This window comes from Propithecus coquereli, unplaced genomic scaffold, assembly GCF_000956105.1.
Source record: "Propithecus coquereli isolate 6110/MARCELLA unplaced genomic scaffold, Pcoq_1.0 Scaffold81, whole genome shotgun sequence".
Taxonomy (NCBI): Eukaryota; Metazoa; Chordata; class Mammalia; order Primates; family Indriidae; genus Propithecus; species Propithecus coquereli.
The window spans coordinates 3039221-3060261 of record NW_012154285.1 but is presented as its reverse complement, the minus strand read 5'-3'; the positions used below and the strand labels follow the sequence as shown (position 1 = coordinate 3060261).

Sequence of the window (21041 nt, the reverse complement as noted above, 5' to 3'; positions counted from 1 at the left end):
CAGTCTCTCCACGCAGCTGTCTTGCACACCTCTGTGCTCTGCAGACGCCCCTCCGCCCTCCTCGGCAGATGCCCGCCAGCAGCCGGCAACGGGGCAGTTTTCCACCCGAACATGCGCCGCGCCCTGCGCTTGCCTGTGACCAGAGGAGTGTCCTTCCTCTTCTCTAAGGCTCCTTCCTCTATTCGGATCCTGTCTCCATTTGCCTTTTCCATTATTTCTTCTGTGTCCCATAGTTTCAGTCTCTCCTTTTCAGAGGCATTCTTCCTAGTTTTTTTCTTTCCTGAACTTTTCCTTGAAGTATAACATACATGTTCTCAAACCGTAGGGCTGCAGCTTGAATTTCCACAGCTGTGAGATAAGCACACCTGGGTACACCAGTGTCCAGGTTCAGATGCCACAAGACCAGGACCTCCAGAGCCCCCCGTGCTCTTTCCCAGGCATCAGCCCCTCTGCTTTCTAATGGCAGCGGTTGATTTTGCCTATTTTTGTACGCCGTGTGAATGGAATCATAGAGCATGTGTTCTTGTGCTTGGCTACTTGGCTGCTTTCAGACTCCATCCTTAGATGTTGGGCTTTCGTGGGTTCCATCCGGCGTCCTCTTCACTGCTCACTCTGTACCTTCTTCCTAACAGTCTTAGCCCTGCCCCTGGCTTCAGTTACCGTCTAAATGTTAATGGCTTACAATTTCTGTCTTATAAAGTCACTTCTTGGTGGCACTTCCTTTCATCCAGCTACTGTTTTTGACGGCTGCTTTCAGAGACCACAAGCACGCTCAAATGGAGATCACAGTCTAAACCCCCAAACCTTGCTCTTAGAGCTTCCTGTCTCACTCAGTGGCTCCATCTCCATCCAGTGATTCAAGTAAAAAACCCGGGGTTCAGCCTTGGCATTTCCTTTTCCCTTACCCATTGTGTTCGATCCAGAACTGAGTCTGATTTATTTTTCTCTCATCTCCACCATTGCTTAAGTCCAGATTACCATCGTTTCTAACCCAGACTGCTAAGGTAGTCCCCTACCATGTTCATCTCCAGATGCTCTTGCCTTCCACCCATCTGTTCGTTTCTGTACTTCAGCTAGAGTTTTCAATTAAAAATGCAAATGTGATGTTACCAAACTTTAAGACAAAAACTAGCCTGTTCAGTGGCTTTCCATTGTTCCTGGAATAAAGGTCATGATCCTTAGCTTCTATCTTGTCCCCGGCGCTGAGCTCCTCCTGGCTCCTGGCCTCCGGTGTGCTCGTCCCTCACGCCACTTGCCTTCGCCCCACAGAGTCCTTCAGACCTGAGCTCAGCCATCACTTCCTGAGGCTCAGGTCAGCCTCACTGCCAGGCAAGCCTGAGGCCCTCGGAGCAACCACGTGGGGCTGCTTTGGAGCACTTCACAGAGTTTTAGTTTGACATTTCTTTGCGGACACCTCTGATGAATGTCTGCCCACTAGCCTGTAGATTGCAACAGGAACGGGCTAGATATATTTCTGCTCACTGCAGAAGGCGGTGGCTGACACAGATTAGATGCTCAGGAAACATTTGTCACTTGAGTGACCTGGGAGACAGAGATGAAGGGGTTTTAGATATTCACAAAATTCACTAATTCTCTATAGTTTCTGCTGGTCAAGGAGCTTACATTCTAGAGGGCGGGGAAGGGGTGTCAACAAACAAGGAAGCCCCTGCACAGATGAGCAAAATAGTTTCAGGCAGTAAGCGGTGAAGTGCTGTGAAGAAATTACAGCAGAATGATGTAGTCAGGGAGGCTTGAGGGTGGAGAGGCGAATTGGCTTAAACTGACGGATGTGGGAGCTGTCCCCAGGGAGGTGGCTCTTGTACTTAGACCTGGGTGTTGAGAAGATGCAGCTCTCTGAGGACCAGGGAGGAGCTGGGCGGGGGGTCGTGTGAAGGACCGAGGGCAGATGAGCCTGGCAAGTTTGAAGAGCAGAAAGGTGACGGAGGAGGCCGGCATGTAGAGTGCAGTGAGTAGGAGATGAGGTTGGGGTGGGCAGCAGCCAGGCCACATGCCACATGAGCCAGTGACAGGGGTGTGCGTTTTAGAGAGCAGCAGAAGGGTTAAGCAGGGGAGTGACATTCTCTTATTTCTGTTTTTAAAAGATTAGGGTGACTGCTGGTAGAGGCCAAGTTACGAGGGAGCAAGAATGAGTGCGGAGAGGCCTGCTGCTGGGAACCTGTTGACGTGGCCCACGTGGGAGGTGGCCATGGCGCAGACGAGGCGGGGTTTGCTGTGGCCGTGGAGGGAAGAGTGGGGGCGGGACTGGGGCGTGCTGTGGAGAGGAGGCAGGATTAGCCTTTGACCTGTACTGGGGGCCGGGGGAAGAGCAGTAAGATAACTCGTCTGGGTGGATGTTGGCACAGTTTGCTGCAATGGGGAAGAATGAGGAAGAGACGGTCTGAGGGGATCTGGGTTTGGAAGTGTGTCTGTGGTGCCCGTCAGCAGAAGTTGCGGAAGGAGTCTGGGACTGGAGGTAAAACTTGGGAGCCAACGTCAAGGTTACTGAGAGGCTGTAGGCTCAAGAAAGCCCAGGGGCACTCCAGCGCGTAGAGGAGGAGCCAGCAGTGGGGGAAGCACGTGGCTAGTGAGGTGGGGACGGCAGGGTGGTACCCCTAGCTGGGAGGAAGGTGTTCCTGGCGTGTCCTGTGGTCCCGTCCTCACAGCCTGGGTAAGCGCTGTTCTCAGGGGATGGTAGAGACAAACCTGCCTGGAGGGGTGGAGGGAGTGTGGGATGGAGCTCTTCTGAGAAGTCTTGTGAAGGGAGCAGGTATTTTGGCTGATAGCTGAGGGCAGCTGTGGGATCCAGAGAAGTTTGTTTCCAGAAGGGAGATACTAGCTGAGCTTGGTGGCACCTGTAGTCCCAGATCCTCAGGAGGCTGAGGCAGGAGGATCACTTGAGCCCGGGAGACCAGCATGGGCAACACAGCAAAACTCCTAAAAAAAAAAAAAAAAAAAAAAAAGGTGAGGTGCAGATACTATAACATGTTTGTATGGGAATGGAGCTGCAGTCAGGCGGGAAGTGATGACAGCAAAGAGAAGGAACATCGCAGGACTGGATTCTGAGGCGGCCCAGGACGTGCAGACGTGGGCACGGTGGGCACGTGGGAGGCTGGTCTTCGTGAGGAGCGGGGCCCTGCTGGAGTGGAGGTGTCAGTGCCGGAGGGAAACGAGGGGATTGCCGTCCGATGGCTTCTGTTTTCTTAATAAACGATCTCGGCAGGTTACAGCCACGAGCAAGGGTGGCAGAGGGAATAGAGGAGATTTGAGGAGAAAGGAGAAGTATGAAGTAGTCATTTAAAATGTTGGGAAAGTGGGTGTACTGAAGACTTTTAGGAGAATTTACGGGGACTTGAGTGCCGGTTTGAGATTTGTGCTCAAGAGTTAAATAAATTCTGGCGTTATCCTGCCGCTTGGGCGCCTGCATGGATAGTTAGAGAGCTGGGTTTAAATAAGATGGGGTCTTACCAAAAGAGTGTGGCCGGGGAGGGGGCAGGAGAGCTCAGAGAGACTAGACGTGATGGGGAGGACAGGGAGTAAAGGGCCAGGCCATGGGGTCTGGAGAGCGCAGTTCCTGGAACCACTTAGCTGGAGGGGAGGGAGCACGTGGTGGTCCAGGAATGGGTTGCTTAGCGCAGATTTTGGAGGGAGTGCAGGTACTGGGGGTGACAGCAAGGGTGTGGCCATGGACCTGAGTGGAGGGAGGGGCTTTGGAACCTGAGCCAGAAGGGAAGCCGGGAAGTAAAGACCAGCAGGAAACAGGGTCACGTTAGTAGGGCGAAGATGGAAAGAAGACTGGAGGTCCCGTGGGAGCAACGAAAAGGTTCAGTTGGATTAATGGAGTCAGGAAGCTGGGAGATGGGCTGTTTCGGTCAAAGGATAGTGTCTCCCTCGGGCTGGACAGATGGCTAGCAGCTCGTAAGTTAACATGATCGTTTATTTCGCTCTGTGATTCAGAATGCTGCTGTGTATCTTTCCCGTGGCTTAAGATCTTCATACAGGGATCTTGTAAGCAAAGACTTACTTCTTTCTTTTTATTATGGAAAATCGCAAATAAACTCAAAAGTAGAGAAAATTTAAAAAATGTACCCCTGTGGACCTCTTTTTCCTGTCCATTCTTTCAGTCGAACTTCATAGAATGGCCTGCCCTTCATTTTTCTAAAGGCGTCAGTGCCCCATCACCACGCCGGGCATGCTCCCTCACCAGCCCCCGTTTCTCTCTCATCAGTCGTCAAGCGCTGAGCAGACATTGTCCTGAATCTCCTTGGCATTGGGCTGTTCTCCAGCGCTGTGCCCTTCTGCAAGCCTCTGTCTCCACCAGTCTGGTTGTGAGATGTTAGTTGCTGGATGGTGGTGACAGGTCTGGGTCTGTGGGCCTCTGTAGTTCTTGTGTGGAGGTCATGGCCTCGTGCAGAACAGCACAGCCGGGGCTGAGCCTCCGCCTGCTCGGCTGCTGGCTGAGGCGTGTGCGTGTCTGGTGTCCAGGCTGTGTGGCTGGCAAGTCCTTCAGGAGTGTAAGTGAATTTATCTCTCCCGCTGAATCAACATGATGAGTCTTGATTTCATATCCAGCCTGTATTGAACATAATCCAGCTCACAGTCCACTTTCTAGAACATCAGTTGCAGCTTCCCGACCTCCACCTGCATGTGAATAGCTGGCGTTCCTTTGATGAGGACGCTGCCCTGGGTGTGCAGCCCTCACGGTTCCTCCCTCACCAGCGCCTGCCTTCTGGAGACTGGCTGCTTCTGCTTCGAGAACAACCGTGGGATCATTTTAACAAGAAATCCACTAAAAAACTAGAGAGGCCACCTTTTCTTTTTCTCAAGCAAAATTGTATTTTTGGTCAGCTACATGAAAGGAAGTACTATATAAAGGGTGTATACAGAAGCATGTTAAATAATCCATGTTTCCAAGTCTCCCACAGCACAGCTTCACAAGCTTCTCCCCAGGGCAGAGGGGCTGCTATCTTCAATTTCTCCAGCAGACAGGCTGAAGTTTGGGGGAAAAAGTCTGTGTCCTCACTCTGTACCTTCCTCTTAACCTTTGCCCCCTGGCGTGTGACCAGAGTGGCTCCTGCCTCTGCAGGCCGGTCTGCCTGGAAGGAGAGTCCAGGCGCCAGCAGCAGGCTGCTCCAGCCAGGGCCAGTTCCTGGAAGTTCTGCCTCTGGACGTAGCAGCATTTGGCCTGAGCAGCCCACAAAGAGAAACGAGCTTCCTCCCAACCCATGAATCCTGTGTCCCCATCTCTGATCCCCTTTCCAGTTCCATGGCCTGAGCATTTATTCTCCAGGACACAGTTCCCTCATACTCAGTTTTTTACTTCTTGAATCTCAGCATCAGTTTTTTATTAGCTAGTTCCTCAGTTCTAACTGTGCTGAGAGGTGGGTGCTAATTCAGATATTCTGTGGTGTCACAGGGCTGACAAGCTTCAGGGAGAGGAGAAAGGCTCTTTTCCGTGGAAGGTGGGAATGGGAGGCAGATTGGCTAGATTTCAAGCGTTTACTCTCTCAATCCTCAGCTGAACTCTGACTCGTAGGTCAAGTGCGCTGACTGCTGGGCCTGCCCCTGAGGTTGCAGGTGCAGAGTCTGAGCATTGCCCTTGGCAGTGTCAGGCTTCCTCAGTCAGAAGGGTGGTCCCCACTCGTGCGGGATGTCCCCTTAGAAGCCCTTGGAGGATGTTGAAGGTGAGATGCAGGGTGAGTCTTGAGTGAGAGTCAGTCTTGGGAACACTGCATGTGGGGGCTGTAGGGTTTTGTAGCTTGCTACAGAGCCTTAGTTCACAATCCCCTTTATCTGTGCGGAAGCGTCGGGCAGGTGCCCTGTTAGGTGAGGCTGCAGTGGTGATCCTTTTGTCTGTTTGCCTTTCTGTTCTTTCCCTGATCACGTGGAAAAATTGCTGGAGTTTCTTTTGCTTTATCTTTTTTGTCTTCTTCCTGCAGAAGGCAGGTTACCCCTCCCACCCCCAGCCAGGCAGACTTGCAGAGGCCTCCCAGCATTTTACCTGGAAGGAGTGGCAGTGCCCCGCCGAGAGGTCATGTGGGAATCCCATCGCTGAGCTTGGTGTTAGGATGTCACCCTTCTGAGCAGAGTCACCCTGTCCCGGGGCCAGTCTGGGTGAGTGCCCTGCCCCTGGCTGCTTCCCCTCCCGGTGAGGGTTCTGGAAGACACCTGTGGAGTTAGCTCTGAGGAAGGAGCACGCACGACTCTCTCTGTCTTCTGCTCTCTGGGCCCGCAGCCACTGCCGTCCCCTGCTCTCCAGAGACAGTGGCTGTGTGTCCTTTCCTGCCCAGGATTGGCGGGGGAGGTGCTGGCTGTTGGGGGATTGCACTCTCTACATGGGGGCCTGGTCCTGGGGGCAGTTTGCCGTGGAAAGAGGAGCAGGAAAAGAATGTCTGCTCAACATTAACAGACTTTTTATCATGAAAAATTTCAGCCATACTCAAAGGTAGAAAGGCTGTTATATTCATCCGTTTATTTCTCACCCAGATTCGGCAGTTACAGTGATGTTGCCACATTTGCCTTGTCCGTCCTTTTTTATTTCCCTTTTTATGTTTGTTTGCTGAAGCATTTTAAGACACGTGAGACATTATGTCATTTCACTCCTGTATACTTCAGCATGTCTCTCTAAAGCTGTAGACACTGGTTTCTATGGCTACAGTGACATTATCAGACAGTTAACAATATGCCTTTGTAATCCGATACCCCTTCAGTCCCTGATGTCTGCCCCTAATCACATTTCCTCAGCTGTCTGTCTCCTTTTAGTGGTTGGTTTATTTGCATCAGATTCCAAAGAAGGTCTTCCTGTTACATTTGATTGTTCTGTCTCACATCTCCAGAGCACTCCCCTTTTTTCCATTCCCTTTCCTTCTTGCAAAAACTAGGGCAGTTGTCCTGTAGACTGGCTTGCCTTTCCTACCTTTTGATATTTTGCTGCTTGCTTCTTGGTAGTTCCTCTTTTCCCACAGTTCCTTCAAGTAAAAATTAGCTCCAGAGGCTTGATTAGATTCTGGTTCGGTCTGTTGGTAAGAACGTCTCCAGGTAGTGCTGTGCGTTTCCCACGGAGTCACCCGTGTATGTCTGTTCCTCTTTGAGTCAGTCTTTGCTAAGATTGACCAGAGGTTCAGGTAACAACAGCCTGGCACTGTCAAGTTCTGGATCAGCCTTCCAGCTCCTGTTCTCACACATTGTTTATCATGATCTGAATCAGGTGTGTCATGAGGGGTACACATACATTAGCTGGGTGGTTCATTGTCTTGCCGGAGAGTTCATAGAGGAAACATAGCATAGATGCTTAATTATTTCAGTTGCCAATTTTTGGGGTAAAGAGTTGGTGCCCTAGTTACTTGCAATTTTGTCCAGTGCCTTGGGTCTCTCCCTGCCTCTGTCTCTCTCTGCCTCTGTCTCTCTCTTTCTCCCCATCCCTTACAATGATTATGAACTCCTGGGGTTTGTATATTTAATGTGTCTCAGTCGATTACATTTTTTATTCCCTTTGATGCTCAGTTGCATAAATTGGCTCTGTGTTGCTTGGGCATGTGGCTCTTGCTTTCTGGCATAACAAGATGTCCCAGGCTCATGTTGTAGGTGCTGCTTTGGCCTTGAGGCCAGCCGTGTATCGAGGATCCCTTGCCTTCCAAGAGGGGAAGGGCATTTAAGGGAAGGGGGATCTAGATGTGCTCATCGCTGTCTGTTCCTATTGCTTCCAGGCCTTTTTGGTGACAGCGCTTTAAAAAAAATGAATTCAAACTGATATTTCTCAATGCAATTTTATCTTACAGAATTTTTTTCTTAACTTTGATTTTATACTTGTATCTTATCTTTCTTACATTGAATCTTGGTTCCTAACAACATTAACATAAATTACTTATTTACATTATCCTACTTTATAAAAACATACCAGTGTTATAACTAACAGTTAAACTATTGAAAGAGGTTTGATTTCTTTGCAGCTTTATTTGTCAATAGAATGTGTTCTTCTACGTATATACAATCAGTGTACTGTGCTCACAAGCCATTTGTGCATAGGTCACTAGCATGAAAGTTAAGGTTCATTCTCTTTTATTTTGTTTTAAAATTTTAGGGATTCATTTTTCTTTTTATTTAATTTTATTTTTTGACGATATAAACATTTATGTTTCCAAAGTCAAAACTGTATAACAGAGTTTATTCAGAGAAGTCTTAACTTCATTCTTGTCTCCTTCCTCCCTCATAGGTAATCATTAAATTAAATTTTGGATTATCCTTCACCATGTTTTTTATACACATAAATAGGATATGAATACCTTCATATTCCCTTCCATTTTTACACAGAAGGTAGCATAAAATATATACTGTTCTGTTCCCTAAGAAGCAGATTCAGCTAAAAAGAAAAAGAATATATACTATTCTGTACCTGCTTTCTTTTCACTTAACAGTACGACCTCCATTTACTCCGTATCAGTGCCTGGTGCTCTTCCTCGTCCTTCTTTGTTTTTAATGCCTACACTGTGTTTCCTTGTGAGGAAGCGCCATAGTTGATTCAGCTAGTCTGCAACGGGTGGGCCTTGAGTAGCCTGCAGCTCTGCCGTGACAGGCAGCTGCCTCAGTGGATAACCTGGTACATAACTCGTTTCCTATTTTTGCCAATGTGTCTTTGGGACAGATGTCTAGAATTATCATTACTAGGACCAAGAATAGATGCATATATAGTATTTCTAGACATATGACTATTTTTGCTGAAATTTTGGGTATCTAGTTGAATTTCATAACTCTAACATTTCTACCTAGAAGCAATCCAATTTATTTGGCCATTTTAATGTTAAAGAAATCTCCACGGTCACTCATGCTTGCTATCTTTGCATGGAATGTATTATTGAAAGCGTTATTTTAAGATCTATTGATTTCATTTAGTTAATAAAGTATTACTGTGTATAGAATACAAGAAGTGAGAAGATGGTTGAGACACAGTCCTAAACCTGAAAGTTCCAGATTGGATATTTGGGGATTTCTTTTCTTCTTCTATCTCCTTTTCATTCTATTTGTTGTCTATTTGTCCCCTGTAAGTTATCAAAAGATAGGAAATAAGGTGCTGGGAAATGTAACTTCGTCTGCTCTTCCAGAGTGAAGCAGGGCATATGTCTGTGGGGGAGAGAGGGTGTCCTACAGTACTGTGCGGGCGCGCTCAGCAGTGTTAGTTGAACACCTCCTCTCTGCCAAAATATTACAGCGAGCACGCACACAGTTCCTCCCTTGAGGAACTTACATCCTAGTACAGGAGACAGGTGAAAAACCGGGAACAAATAAGATAATTACAAGTTGTATGTGCTTTGAAGGAATCAAAGATGACAATAGAATCTAGCCAGGGGCCTTCTTTAGGTAAGGGAGGGGTAGCTGACATGCAAAGCCGAGTAGAAAACTGGGGAGGCGGTGATTCAAGTGCCGGGAACAGCATGTACAAAGGCCCTGTGGCAGGAAACAGCTTGGGGTGTTTGAGAGCTGAAAATAAAAGCCAGTGGCAGGAAGCACAGTGAACGAGGCGGGAGAGGGGACCAGGTCACGCAGGATCTTGGTTTTTCAGTTACGGATTTGGATTTTATTTTAAGTACATCAGGAAACCATTGGGGACGATTGAGTAGAGGAATGACATTTGATAATGACGTGTCATATACTCATTCTTTCTATACACTAGAAGGCAACTGAAATATGATGTTTTATCTCCAAGAGTGGCAACATTCTACCTTCTGAAGTTCAAAGTGGAGATAGTTTTCCTTGTTCCTTTGTGCAGGACAGCTGCTTTTCATACTCACGTGTGGGTCTTTTGAGGATTTCTTTTCTCTTTCAGTATTACCCTTGATGTTGTTCACATAATTACAGTGAGTGGTTATAATTGGATTATATACTTGGGCTGTAAACAGGAGCATGATATCTACAAATTCTTTTCTTCAGACCTGCAAATCCAAGAGACACGTCTTTCTGGAAGATAAGAGAGCGTCTTCCTCAAGATCAGAGAAGGTTTGTGTTACTGCTGTCACATGTGGAATTACGGAATACGGAGCAGTTTTCTGGACAAAATTCAATTTGTTTTTTATGTTTCTATTACAGGACACTGGTGTGATACCTATGTAGGCACTTCCAGGAAGCAAGGTTGCCGCACCTGGCCCCCGAGGAGCCTGCTTCCTGGAAAGGCTCCTGTCTGATGTGCAGAGTCCGGGATGCCGAGCTGACTATTCAGGGGCCGGCTGCAGAGGCTCAGGACCGACCGGCGGGATCGCAGCCTCAGACACAGGGGACACGCTGTACAGTCCTTTCTCTAGAAGTGAGAAGTACAAGATTACTGTACAGAAGGAAGATTCCAGGGGCTTAAAAAGGCAAAGGTTTGCACCTTGGGAGCCCCTTGGAATGTTGACAACTCAGGATCTAAAACGAAGTTCTACGTTAATGAATTACAGAATTCGTGTGGAAGTAACTGTCACTTTATAATCAGTAATAGTACTGAGTGAGGAACACTATGCAGGAAGAAACCTTCCATAGAAAGACAGGCAGGGAAAAGCTTAGGCTGACCTTAAACTTACCTAACAGAGCAAGCCTGAGATAGACTGCCAAAATGGCCAAATAAGAGACTGTATGAGGTAACAATTCTGTAGCTATAGTAGTTGTAAGGAAATTTTCTCCTCCAAATCACGATACCAAATAGGAAAAATGATCTACAAGTGCCCCATGTGTAGGGAGTTTTTCTCTGAGAGAGCAGATCTTTTTATGCATCAGAAAATTCACACGGCTGAGAAGCCCCATAAGTGTGATAAGTGTGATAAGGGTTTCTTTCATATATCGGAACTGCACATTCATTGGAGAGACCACACAGGAGAGAAGGTGTATAAATGTGACGATTGTGGTAAGGATTTTAGCACTACAACAAAGCTTAATAGACATAAGAAAATCCACACAGTGGAGAAGCCCTATAAATGTTATGAGTGTGGCAAAGCCTTCAACTGGAGCTCCCATCTTCAGATCCATATGCGAGTTCATACAGGAGAGAAACCCTATGTCTGTAGTGAGTGTGGAAGGGGCTTTAGTAATAGTTCAAACCTTTGCATGCATCAGAGAGTCCACACCGGAGAGAAACCCTTTAAGTGTGAAGAGTGTGGCAAGGCCTTCAGGCACACTTCCAGCCTCTGCATGCATCAAAGAGTCCACACAGGAGAGAAACCCTATAAATGTTATGAGTGTGGGAAGGCCTTCAGTCAGAGTTCGAGCCTCTGCATCCACCAGAGAGTCCACACTGGAGAGAAACCCTATAGATGTTGTGGATGTGGGAAGGCCTTCAGTCAGAGTTCGAGCCTCTGCATCCATCAGAGAGTCCACACAGGAGAGAAACCTTTTAAATGTGATGAGTGTGGGAAGGCCTTCAGTCAGAGTACCAGCCTCTGCATCCACCAGAGAGTCCACACAAAGGAGAGAAACCATCTCAAAATATCAGTTATATAAAACATTGTGCTAAGAGTTAAAAATCTTAAAACCCGTAAGTGCCACTAGGAAGGAAACCCTGTATATACCTACATTGACCCAAGATATATTTACAGCAATCCCTGGCAGAACATTCTTTTTGATGAGGCATACGTGAGGTTGATTTTTTGATTAATGCCAAGTGCGTTCCACAACTTGACTTTGGATATGGACCTCTGAGTGTCTGCCCGAGACGGGCTGTCGGGTCCCAGTCGTGGATGTGCGTTTTCTGGGATTCTGGCACAATGCCTCCGTAGTTGAAATGCTACACGAAAAACCATGGTCATTGCCTAGCATCCCGAGTCACCTTCTATCTATGCTTTACGTAGTTTTCCCAGATGACCCCCCTTCAGGAGCTCATGCCCTTCCTTCCTCTCGATTCCAGCATACTGGTAATGCATTTGAAAATGGACAGCTCCCACGGAGATAGTGTTCTGGTATTTCTGAGGTTACCCTTGATTTATCTTTCCATGCATCCCTGTGTATCTTTCCATAAATCCCGTTATTTCCGAATCCACTTTACCTATATGTCCTCAAAATGCCCGTAAATATTCACCCCTTCCTAGATGGCGTTAAATCTCACTTTAGATTTTAGGTGACTCATAACATCCATTCATTGGCCTATCAGAAAAATCACTGGCAGACATACATGCCCTTGAACTTGTCTTGAACTTTTTTTATTTTTGTGGATTCTGCTAATCACCGTGTCTCCATGTTAGTCAGAGTTACTTTCTAGTGGCTGCATCACATATTTTTAACTTGAATTTTTTTGGAAATAGCTGAATGTAAATAGGAAGAAGCAAGCAAAGTGAAAACTTTCCTCCAGAGTTGCCCTCTCGGGCTCCTTTTGTAACGTGTGGTGCTCCTCACTGGCCAGGGAGACCTCACGATAAGTGGACGGTGGAGGAGTCGCTAAGGATACTTAGTCTCCGCGTGAGCTTGGGCAGTAACGTGTAGGAGTCCTCAGCGCCCTTCACCGAGTACGGCGCATCGGTTCCTTTTGAGGCATGAACGTCTTATTCATCCATCATTCTTTTCTTTTCTTCATTCATTCAGCAGATATTTATTTGAACACCTCCTATGTGCCAGGCACTGTGCTAGGTGCTGGGAATACCACTGACTAGGACAGACAAGGTCCCTGCTCTCATGGAGTTTACTTCTGGTGGAGGAGACAGGCGATAAACAAGTAAACAAATAACTAATGTAGTTTGAAATAGTGATTAAGTGCTATGAAGAGAATAAACTAGGGTGAGGATTTAGCGGTGGGGTGGGCGGGGTGGGGCGGCAGTAGCTAGCAGTCAGGGAGGCCTTTCCAAGGGTGGCGCTGGAGCTGAGGCCGGAGGCTGAGACACACCCGCGGCAGAGCACAGGCGTGTGCCTGAGGACAGGAGTGCCCGTGTGGCGTTGGCGGGGAGGGGGATACTGAGGTGCTCAGCATCCTTTCATAGGGCTTTTTTTTTTTTTTTTTTTTGCTAGATTGATATTAAAAACTCATGTGGAGGAACTCAAGGAATGTTTAGAAGACCAAAAGTCCCCAATGACAGGAAAAAAAAAAAGCAACCGAGTTTTAACTTTGTTTCTCTTCTCATTCCTATTTTCATTGATTTCCCACATGTAGTCCTTTTGCTCAGGAAGTCTTTGGGGAAATTAAGGATCTTTGAAGCTCTGAAATGGGTGATCAGGTTTTGTGGTATCTGTCAGCTGTCTCAGAGGTCAGAAAGTGAATTCAGAATAGTCACGGAATACTGAAACAAAGCTGGATTTTTCTCTCCATGTTTGAATTAAGTTCTTCTGTTTGACTGGAAGGGGTTTTTGTATAACTAAACCTCAGTGCGTAAAGGAGATTTAAAAGGAGCACATGATTTAGCGGGTGGGCCATGAAACTAGAGATGAGATTTGGGCATGAATTTATCAATATCTGGATTTTAATCCAGACATTTCTGCTGACAAGCCTTCGATAAGTCACTTCACATACTTTCCTCCTTTTCACCCAGTGAGGGCTGGCTTAGTTATTTGCTGAAGCCCCTTCCAGGCCAGAATTCCACAAGTACGATTTACTGTAGTGTCTTATCACTCTTTCATGTCACAATAGTGTGGAGCATTAGAGAAAAGCCTAGACTTTTAGTTGATAGAGAGCCAGTTGAAATATCATTGATAGAATTTTAGTTTTAGGAAAAATTGGTTTGATTTCTAGCTTTATTACTATTAGGTATGTGAGCTTGGGCAAATCGCTTAATCTTTGAGTCTAGTTTTCTCTTGAAAAGAGGACAATTAGGCTAAATGATTTCCGAGTTTCCAGCTAGTCCTAGAGTTCTATATTTCTACATAGTTGAATTATTTTATCATGCTGTTGCTGGGGAATATGACTAACCCTTTTGAAGCTACTAATTTTATGTCGAGCTTTAAAGTCCATAATTGTTATCTTCAGAAAATATTATTTGACCTACAGTATGTCCAAATCAATTTAATAAAATCACTTTATAACAGGGTTCTGTGCTTGACATGTAGTGTGAATTCAGTGGTCTGTGTGTGTGTGCGTGTGGTGGGGAATTGGCGTGTACATTATGCCTAGGGTGGCCGTATGTTACTATATTGTCCACACTGGGCACTTGAGAGTAGGGGGAGAGAGGTGATATTAATACCTAAATCTGGACAACAGACCTAAACTGGGACCGTCCCAGGCAAACCAAGGTGTGAGGGCATCTTGGCCCAGAAGTCACAGCCAAGCAGTTAACAAATGACTGAATTAGGTCAGGAATAATTCAGAGGAGTAAAGGTCTGTGGCAAACTGGAGAAAGCACACCCTGTTGATAGGCAGCCTCTTCTACACAGCTGTTTCTCTTTGTTTTCACAGTAGAATACAGGCCTAAGTTTCCTTCATATTCTGCTCTTAAGAAACCAACCTAGATTTTTACACAAAATTTAATGATCTTAAGATGTTGGCAACTAATTGATGTTCCTTGTGCAACCCACGTCGGTCATTTCTGTCTCTCTGGTGCCCCTACGCATTTGTTCACCTGTCAGCCTGCTCTGGTCGCTGGCCACGGCGGCCCGCTCCTGGTGAGGCGTGAAGGGCTCCTGGCTGAAGCAGGGGGGCCGTGTCTGTGCGGCAGTCTGACGGTGGTTGCGGCATCTACTAGCTGTGAGGGACAAGTCTGCATTTTGGCTCCACCCTTGGGGCGGGAGCAACCCAAACCGGCCTTTCTGATGTGAGCAGGGTGGGAAGGAGAGGTCACCTGTGATGGGTTCACTCCTAGTGCCTGCTGGGATTTAGAGAGAAGTCAAGAATGACTTTACAGTTTCTAATTCAGGAGCCTGAATAAATGGCGAATTGCATCTTTCAGATAGGAAGAACTCTTCACATCAGAGCCCAGCGTGCAGACAGTGCCAAGTGAGGACGCGGGCACAGCTCATCAAGCCATCTTGGAAGTTGTAGAGGGATTCCTTTGTGTTGCGTGAGCTTGGACACATAGGCCTTCCAAGGTACCTTCTAACTCTTGGTTCTACTCCACAAAATTTAAAAGTATTTATCAAGCAGTCTTCTGTATGATTTGCTGTTTTTCTCAAGAATTTGAAAACAGTAAGTGAATGGAAAGCAGATACTAGAAGCAGCTGGGATAAGTACTCAGTGATAAAATCAAACTAGGGAGGAGATGAGAAAGGTTGATACCACTGTGGGCAAGAGCCGAATGTTAACGGCAAAGCTAAGGTGAGCTATGTAGGTTCGAGATAAAAAAGGAAAAATGAAGATGATACATAGCATTTGGTCTGACCTGATGCAGTTTTTAAATTTTTCTGACTTTCAAGTTACTCTTCTATAAAATGGTTTTGAAAATGCCTAACTCGTGGAATAGGTGGGAGAACTAAATAGAATAAACATGTATAAAGTGCCTAGCATTTAGTAATATAGTAAAAATTACTACTCCCAATTGCCTATTAACACATTGACTGCCACACAGAAGCAAAAATTTTTTCCTTGGGTCCATGGTGTTTTATTACGAAAATAGAATAAAAACTTCAAAAACGAAACAATCCTTTCTAATTTAATGAGAAATTGGTCATTTTTTATTATTTTCTGTGTGTGAGTTATATGCACCTTGAAAAGTAGTTCACATAGCTCCCGAGGTGAGGAGACATGTGAGTTACATGTGCTTCACGAGGCTCTAGGCTCAAAACTAGTGTGAGTTAAATACAACGCACATGGCAGTTAATGTGTTATGGAAGACGAGTCATGTTATTTGGAGTTCTTTGTGTTCCACTGAGCACTGTGATGGTTTTGGGCATCTAAAATTGGGGGTGGGACCCGGAGAGGGCTGAATTACGCCAAGTAATAAGAGAGAACTTGAATCTCCGGCGCCATCTGAGACAAGAAAACAAAGAGCAGACTTGGAAAGGGAGTGGGGAGGGAGCTGGTGGGCTGGGCTGGTGTGACATTGTGGGCTCTCACGTAGGAAGCCTTAATGGCCACGGACTCTTTCCCCCAAATCGGGGGATGTTTGGGGCGAGTGGATTTCTTACGGAAACTGGTGGAAGGATTGAGTGCTGTGTCTAGGCTGAAATGGGCAAACCATGATACCGCACGTAAATAAATGCGGGAGCCAGGGCGGGGTGGTCATGAGACAATGAGCTCCAAGGGAGACGCAGAAGTGTGGGAGCGCTTCACGTCTGCGTAGGCAGTGGAGCTACAGGAGTTCTGAGCCAAGTTTACGCAAACCACCGAGGGGCAGGCAGGCCTTGCTCGGGGTGCCTTGGTTACCACCCCAGTGTACATAGGTAGTACAATCTTATGATCATATGCAAATTAGAACTTACTAATTACTGTGTTTTTGGTTATTCCCATATTATATTTTGAAGTATCAAAGGACACATGAACAAATCCAGAGATCCTAGGGCGTTGTGTTTGTACTTGCCAGTGAGAACATGGCGTACATCTCAATGGAGGATGACTATTATACCAAAGCTGTTTTATTGTCAGATTTAGGCATAAGCAAATAAAATACATTTTTAGAGTAACATAATAGTATATATAGATTTCTCTTATTTTTAGCTGAATGTGTGCATTTTGTAGACACTGTTTTATGTGTACCCTGCCAGTTACACTTCCCGGTGCTGCTGGAAATGGCTCACTCGGAGACTGGCTGTCCCTCCCCCGCCAGTCCTCTGTGGGCCCTGATCCAGGTCCTCTGCGTCATGAATTATGGTGGGAGGGTTGTGTTCAGAGAGTTTGGGAGGTCTAGAACCTTATTAAATTGTGTGCAAAATTGTGTGTATATGTGGTGTATGCATTTTTCTAGGAAAGGGGCTTTCCTTACGTTTGTGACTCTCACAGATAGAGAGTACTGGCTGAGCAATGCCTTCTGATCCAGCCACAGTTTCTCATCGAACGGGGCCTTGGGCAGAGGGGTGCCTGAGAGTTCCAGACAGTCGCGGGTCAGGGGAACGAGTAGAAGGTGACAGGTCTGATGAATGGAAGAAAAAATAATGCTGTGCTGTGTTGTGAAGAGAGGAAAAGACATTGGCATAAAATGGAAAGATCCACACGCATGTGTTACACTGGCTCGGTGGGTAAGCCGTGTGATGGTTTAATGTGATGTGCTTAAAAGAACAGTTACGTGAACAACGTATTAAAGTCTGTAGGTGAGGACAGCCGGCTCTTCAGAGGGCGCTGCTGGAAGTGGAAAGAATCGGCTGTGTGAATGGAAACACCAGATCTACAACTAAGGCCGTCTCTTGGCTACAGAGGAGGCAGTTCTTCCTGTAAAATTGAAATGAGGTCCCCAGGCTGGGCTGGTTGTGTTTAGGTTCTCAAATAAACCTTTTCATGTTGCTTGGTATTGTGTTCTTTCACGTCTGATTTCTGTGTCCCCCTTGACTTGCCTGGAGTACCAAAGTAAGGTAACGTCTCTGGTTAAGTCAGTCTTCTTGAGCCTTCATCCTGTCTGTCCCCAGAATGTCTTTCTGAGCCCTGGCACTCTTCCATCCCTGTGTGTCCCCACTCCCCTTTCTGAGATGAGGTCAGGATCCACAGGCACTTAGTGGGTGAGTCCTGTTTATGGCCTTGTGGAGACTGGACTGGAGGCTCTGGTAGACCAGCAAGCCGTGCTCCTGTGGCTGTTGTGGCCGCATAGTGTCGCTGTTGAAAACAGTATCTGGGAAGAACTGAATTCTCTGTGTGTTGCTTACCAGAACAGCTCACTTGATCCAGCAAACATCAGGAAAAGAAAGAAAAAGAAAACCAGGAAAGTGTAAGATGGCAGAAGTCAGTTTTAACATATGGTTAATCATAGTAAATGCGAATGGGTTAAATTCCGCCATTTGTGGACATTTTGAAGTTGAATTATAACGTCACCACAGATACGTGTATGTGTTGATTACAAGAGACCACTTACAGTAAATGACACAAAAGGCTGAGAATAAACAGATGGAAAAATATGTCAGCAAAATGTTAACAGAAAGCAAGTGGTGGTACTGTCGTCAATCAAGATAGAATGCAAGGTAAAAAGCATCGATTCACAAAAGGGATCATTTGTCAAGAAGATAAATAGTTAAAATGCACCTTTATTTGGCTTACAACATAGCTTTGAAAGATAGCTTAGAAGTTTTTAGAATACAGGGAGAAATAAAGTAATTCCCAGTCACAGCAGGATATGTTAATCCTCATCTCTCAGAATCTGAAAATCAACTCGACATGGATCTAGCTATTTAACTAGCACCATTAGACTTGATCCATCAGCTGAAAATGAGCTTCGTGCCAACAAACCCTCTTGGAACAGTTACAAAAATTAACCATGTTTTATGCCAGAAAGAAAATCTTACCAGATTCCAAAATGTAGAAATCTCACAGGCCACATTCTTTGACTATAATGTAATAACAGTTGAAGTTACTAAGAGCCAAAAAGACTATCCACTTGGAAATTTTAAAAAACAAGCAAAATGAACTCCCCCCCTCCCCGACCTCAAGTTACAACTAAGAAATCAAAGCAAGTGCACACGACTTAGAGATGAGCGGCAGTGATAGCATCTCATGGGACATTCCATGGATGGGCTGAAATGAGGAAAAACTTTTGTGGCCTTAAATTCATGTCTTATTTAAGAGATTAAAACCAAGCAGTCGAGCAAGCTGGGAAAAAAAGAACGTAGGATTTTAAAATTTTATGAAATGACTTTTTAGCCTTTATCCTGTTCTTTTCACTTGTTAATGTACTGAGTCATTTTGAAAAATAAGGACAACCCATTTTATGGTCATAGAATAGCCCACTCTTTGGTGAATTTTTGAAAATTTATGCATCTGTAATCTTCAGAGAGGTTCTTCAGTTATGTTCTCTCATTTAAAAGGATTTAGAAGCTTTCTATCTTCCTTGTTCTAGAAGAAGTTAAATGGCACATAGATTAATATCTGTGCCCGACTTCACTTACCTGGAGTATAAAATTAAGGTAACATCTCACGTTCACGTTCAGATCAATCATCCGGACCCCCGAAGAGTGGAAGAGCTATCCAGAATGACGTGGGTCCTTGGGGCGGGGCTTGCTGAACTTGGTCAGTGCTTTTACTCTTTCCAAGACTGACAAGTCAGTTTAGAATTTTTCCCCCTCCTTTTTTGATGGTTTATAGTTTCCTAGAAAAATTATCCCTTTTTTGAAGACCTTCAAATATATTTTGGAGATGTATGTAACTCTAAATTCTTAAGTCTGATTGGCATTTTGATAATAACTCAAATACCTCCCTTTGTGTGTTTATGTTTTCCTTTTTTTTAAATGAACTTGCCACGGGTATGTCTGTTTTGCTGTTTCCCACCCTCTCTACCTCCACTGCCCCAAAGAACCAGACACTGGATTTGATTGTCAGTTCTGCTGGGCAACTTCCTGTCTTATTCATTACTCTTTCTTTTATTATCATTAATCACATCCTGTTCCTTTCCTTAGCTTCATCTTGTTATTCTTTTTCTAATTTTTTTTTCTTTTAGTTACCAGAGTCCCATGAGATAATCCCAACAGCGTTTATTCTTAGTGGTCAAGTTCAGGAGTCAGCAAACTACGGCCCCTGGGCCGAATCCAGCCTACCTCCTATTCTTGTATAGCCTACAGGCTAAGAATGTTGATGTTTCTAAATGGTTTTAAAAAAACAAAAGAATATTTTGTGAACATGAAAACCGTATGAAATTGAAATGTCAGTGTCCGTAAGTAAAGTTTTATTGGAACGCAACCACGCCGATCCCTTTATGTCTTGTCTGTGGCTGCTTTGGCACTGCAACAGCGGAGTTGAGTAGTTGCCACAGACAGGAATTGAATGCCCCTGCCAGGCCTAAAATATTCCCTCTCTGGCTTTTTACCAGAGTAGTTCCCCCGTCTCTGAGTCAGTTGTAACAATCGGGCCGGATGGGTCCAGAGAAGGAAAAGAGGGAGGCTGGTGTCCTAGACAGAGAGAGAAGTCAAAGAAGGGTTTACCAAGATGAGGAGAGGTGGGTTTCGTGAGTGCTGGGGACTGAGCCCCCTTATTCGAGGTGCTTCAGGAGTGGGAGGGCTGGGACGGGTCCAGGATGGGACTCAAGGCTGTGCCTGTGGGAACACACGTCCACACGGAAGCCTGACCTGGCGGAAGCAGGGCCCTCCCGGCCGGCCACCAGCGTTTGCATGGGCCGCACGGGCTTCTCAGCACTCCCAGGATAGCACGGAGCAGAGGCCTCTCCCAGAGTAAGCCCTGGTACCGCACAGGAAACCCACCCTGCTGAGAGGGGACTTGGGAGGGACTTAATTTGGTTTAAATAAATAAAGAAATGAGACATTCTTGTGTACTAAAAGGGTGGACACCCTTAAACTTACTCATTGTATTATTCAAATCCTGTGTATTGTATTTTTTTCTACTTGATATCAAAAGCGCTTGCAGGCACTCTCTTCCACTGTGCTTCTAGTTCGGTTAATTACTCTCTGTCTCCCTCTTTCTGTGCTGTTCATTGTACAAATACCCATGACATTATTTTCAGTTGGACCTTTTATGTGTGTTAAACACCAGTCTTCGTCCTGTTCAGTGGTGTTTGCTTGAGTTCTACATCGATACATCTTTTCAATCATAATTTTCTTGTGTTTGCCTAAGATATGTTTATCCCTTAACATTATCTTTTTGTAATTCTGTATTCTGGGAAAGGGATGACATGCACATATCAGAAAACTCAAACAGCATCAAAGACTCCAGCCTGACCCATTCTCTCCCCTGGATCGCCTGCCCCAAAGTAGCTGCCTTTCTAATGTGTCTTTCCGGCGTTGGTTCATATGTATCTACTGACCCATACCTTGCTTTTTCGCGGGGACATGATTACATTCCGTACATGTGCTGTGGGTTGGTTAATGTTCAGTTAGCAACGCCTCTCAGTGACCGTGAGCTATCGGAGCATTCAGACCCGCCTCTTTGAATGGCTGCATCATTTCCCACCTCCTGGAAGACCTTAATATATGTCATTAGTTTCCTGTTGATGGAAATTCTTCCCATGTTTTCGTCTGCTACTGTTTTTGGATCTATAACATTTATGTTCCAGCCAAATATCAACTTTTAATTACTGTATCTTTAT

At 45.7% G+C, this 21041-nt stretch overlaps 1 protein-coding gene across 3 annotated transcripts in view; it reads left to right on the top strand.

Annotated features, from left to right (window-relative positions):
- The window catches only part of ZNF664 (zinc finger protein 664), a 33656-nt gene extending 21127 nt beyond the window's left edge, over positions 1-12529 (top strand). For 2 of the 3 annotated variants that reach the window (XM_012663552.1, XM_012663553.1), the window contains 2 exons: positions 9922-9987; positions 10078-12529. In XM_012663552.1, coding sequence (XP_012519006.1) covers positions 10675-11460 — 786 coding nt within the window. In that variant the 5' untranslated portion in view covers positions 9922-9987; positions 10078-10674 and the 3' untranslated portion in view covers positions 11461-12529. Of the gene's footprint in view, positions 1-2420; positions 2474-9921; positions 9988-10077 lie in introns of those variants that run through there. The other variant, XM_012663555.1, reaches the window with a different exon arrangement.
- Positions 12530-21041: the final 8512 nt, after the last annotated feature.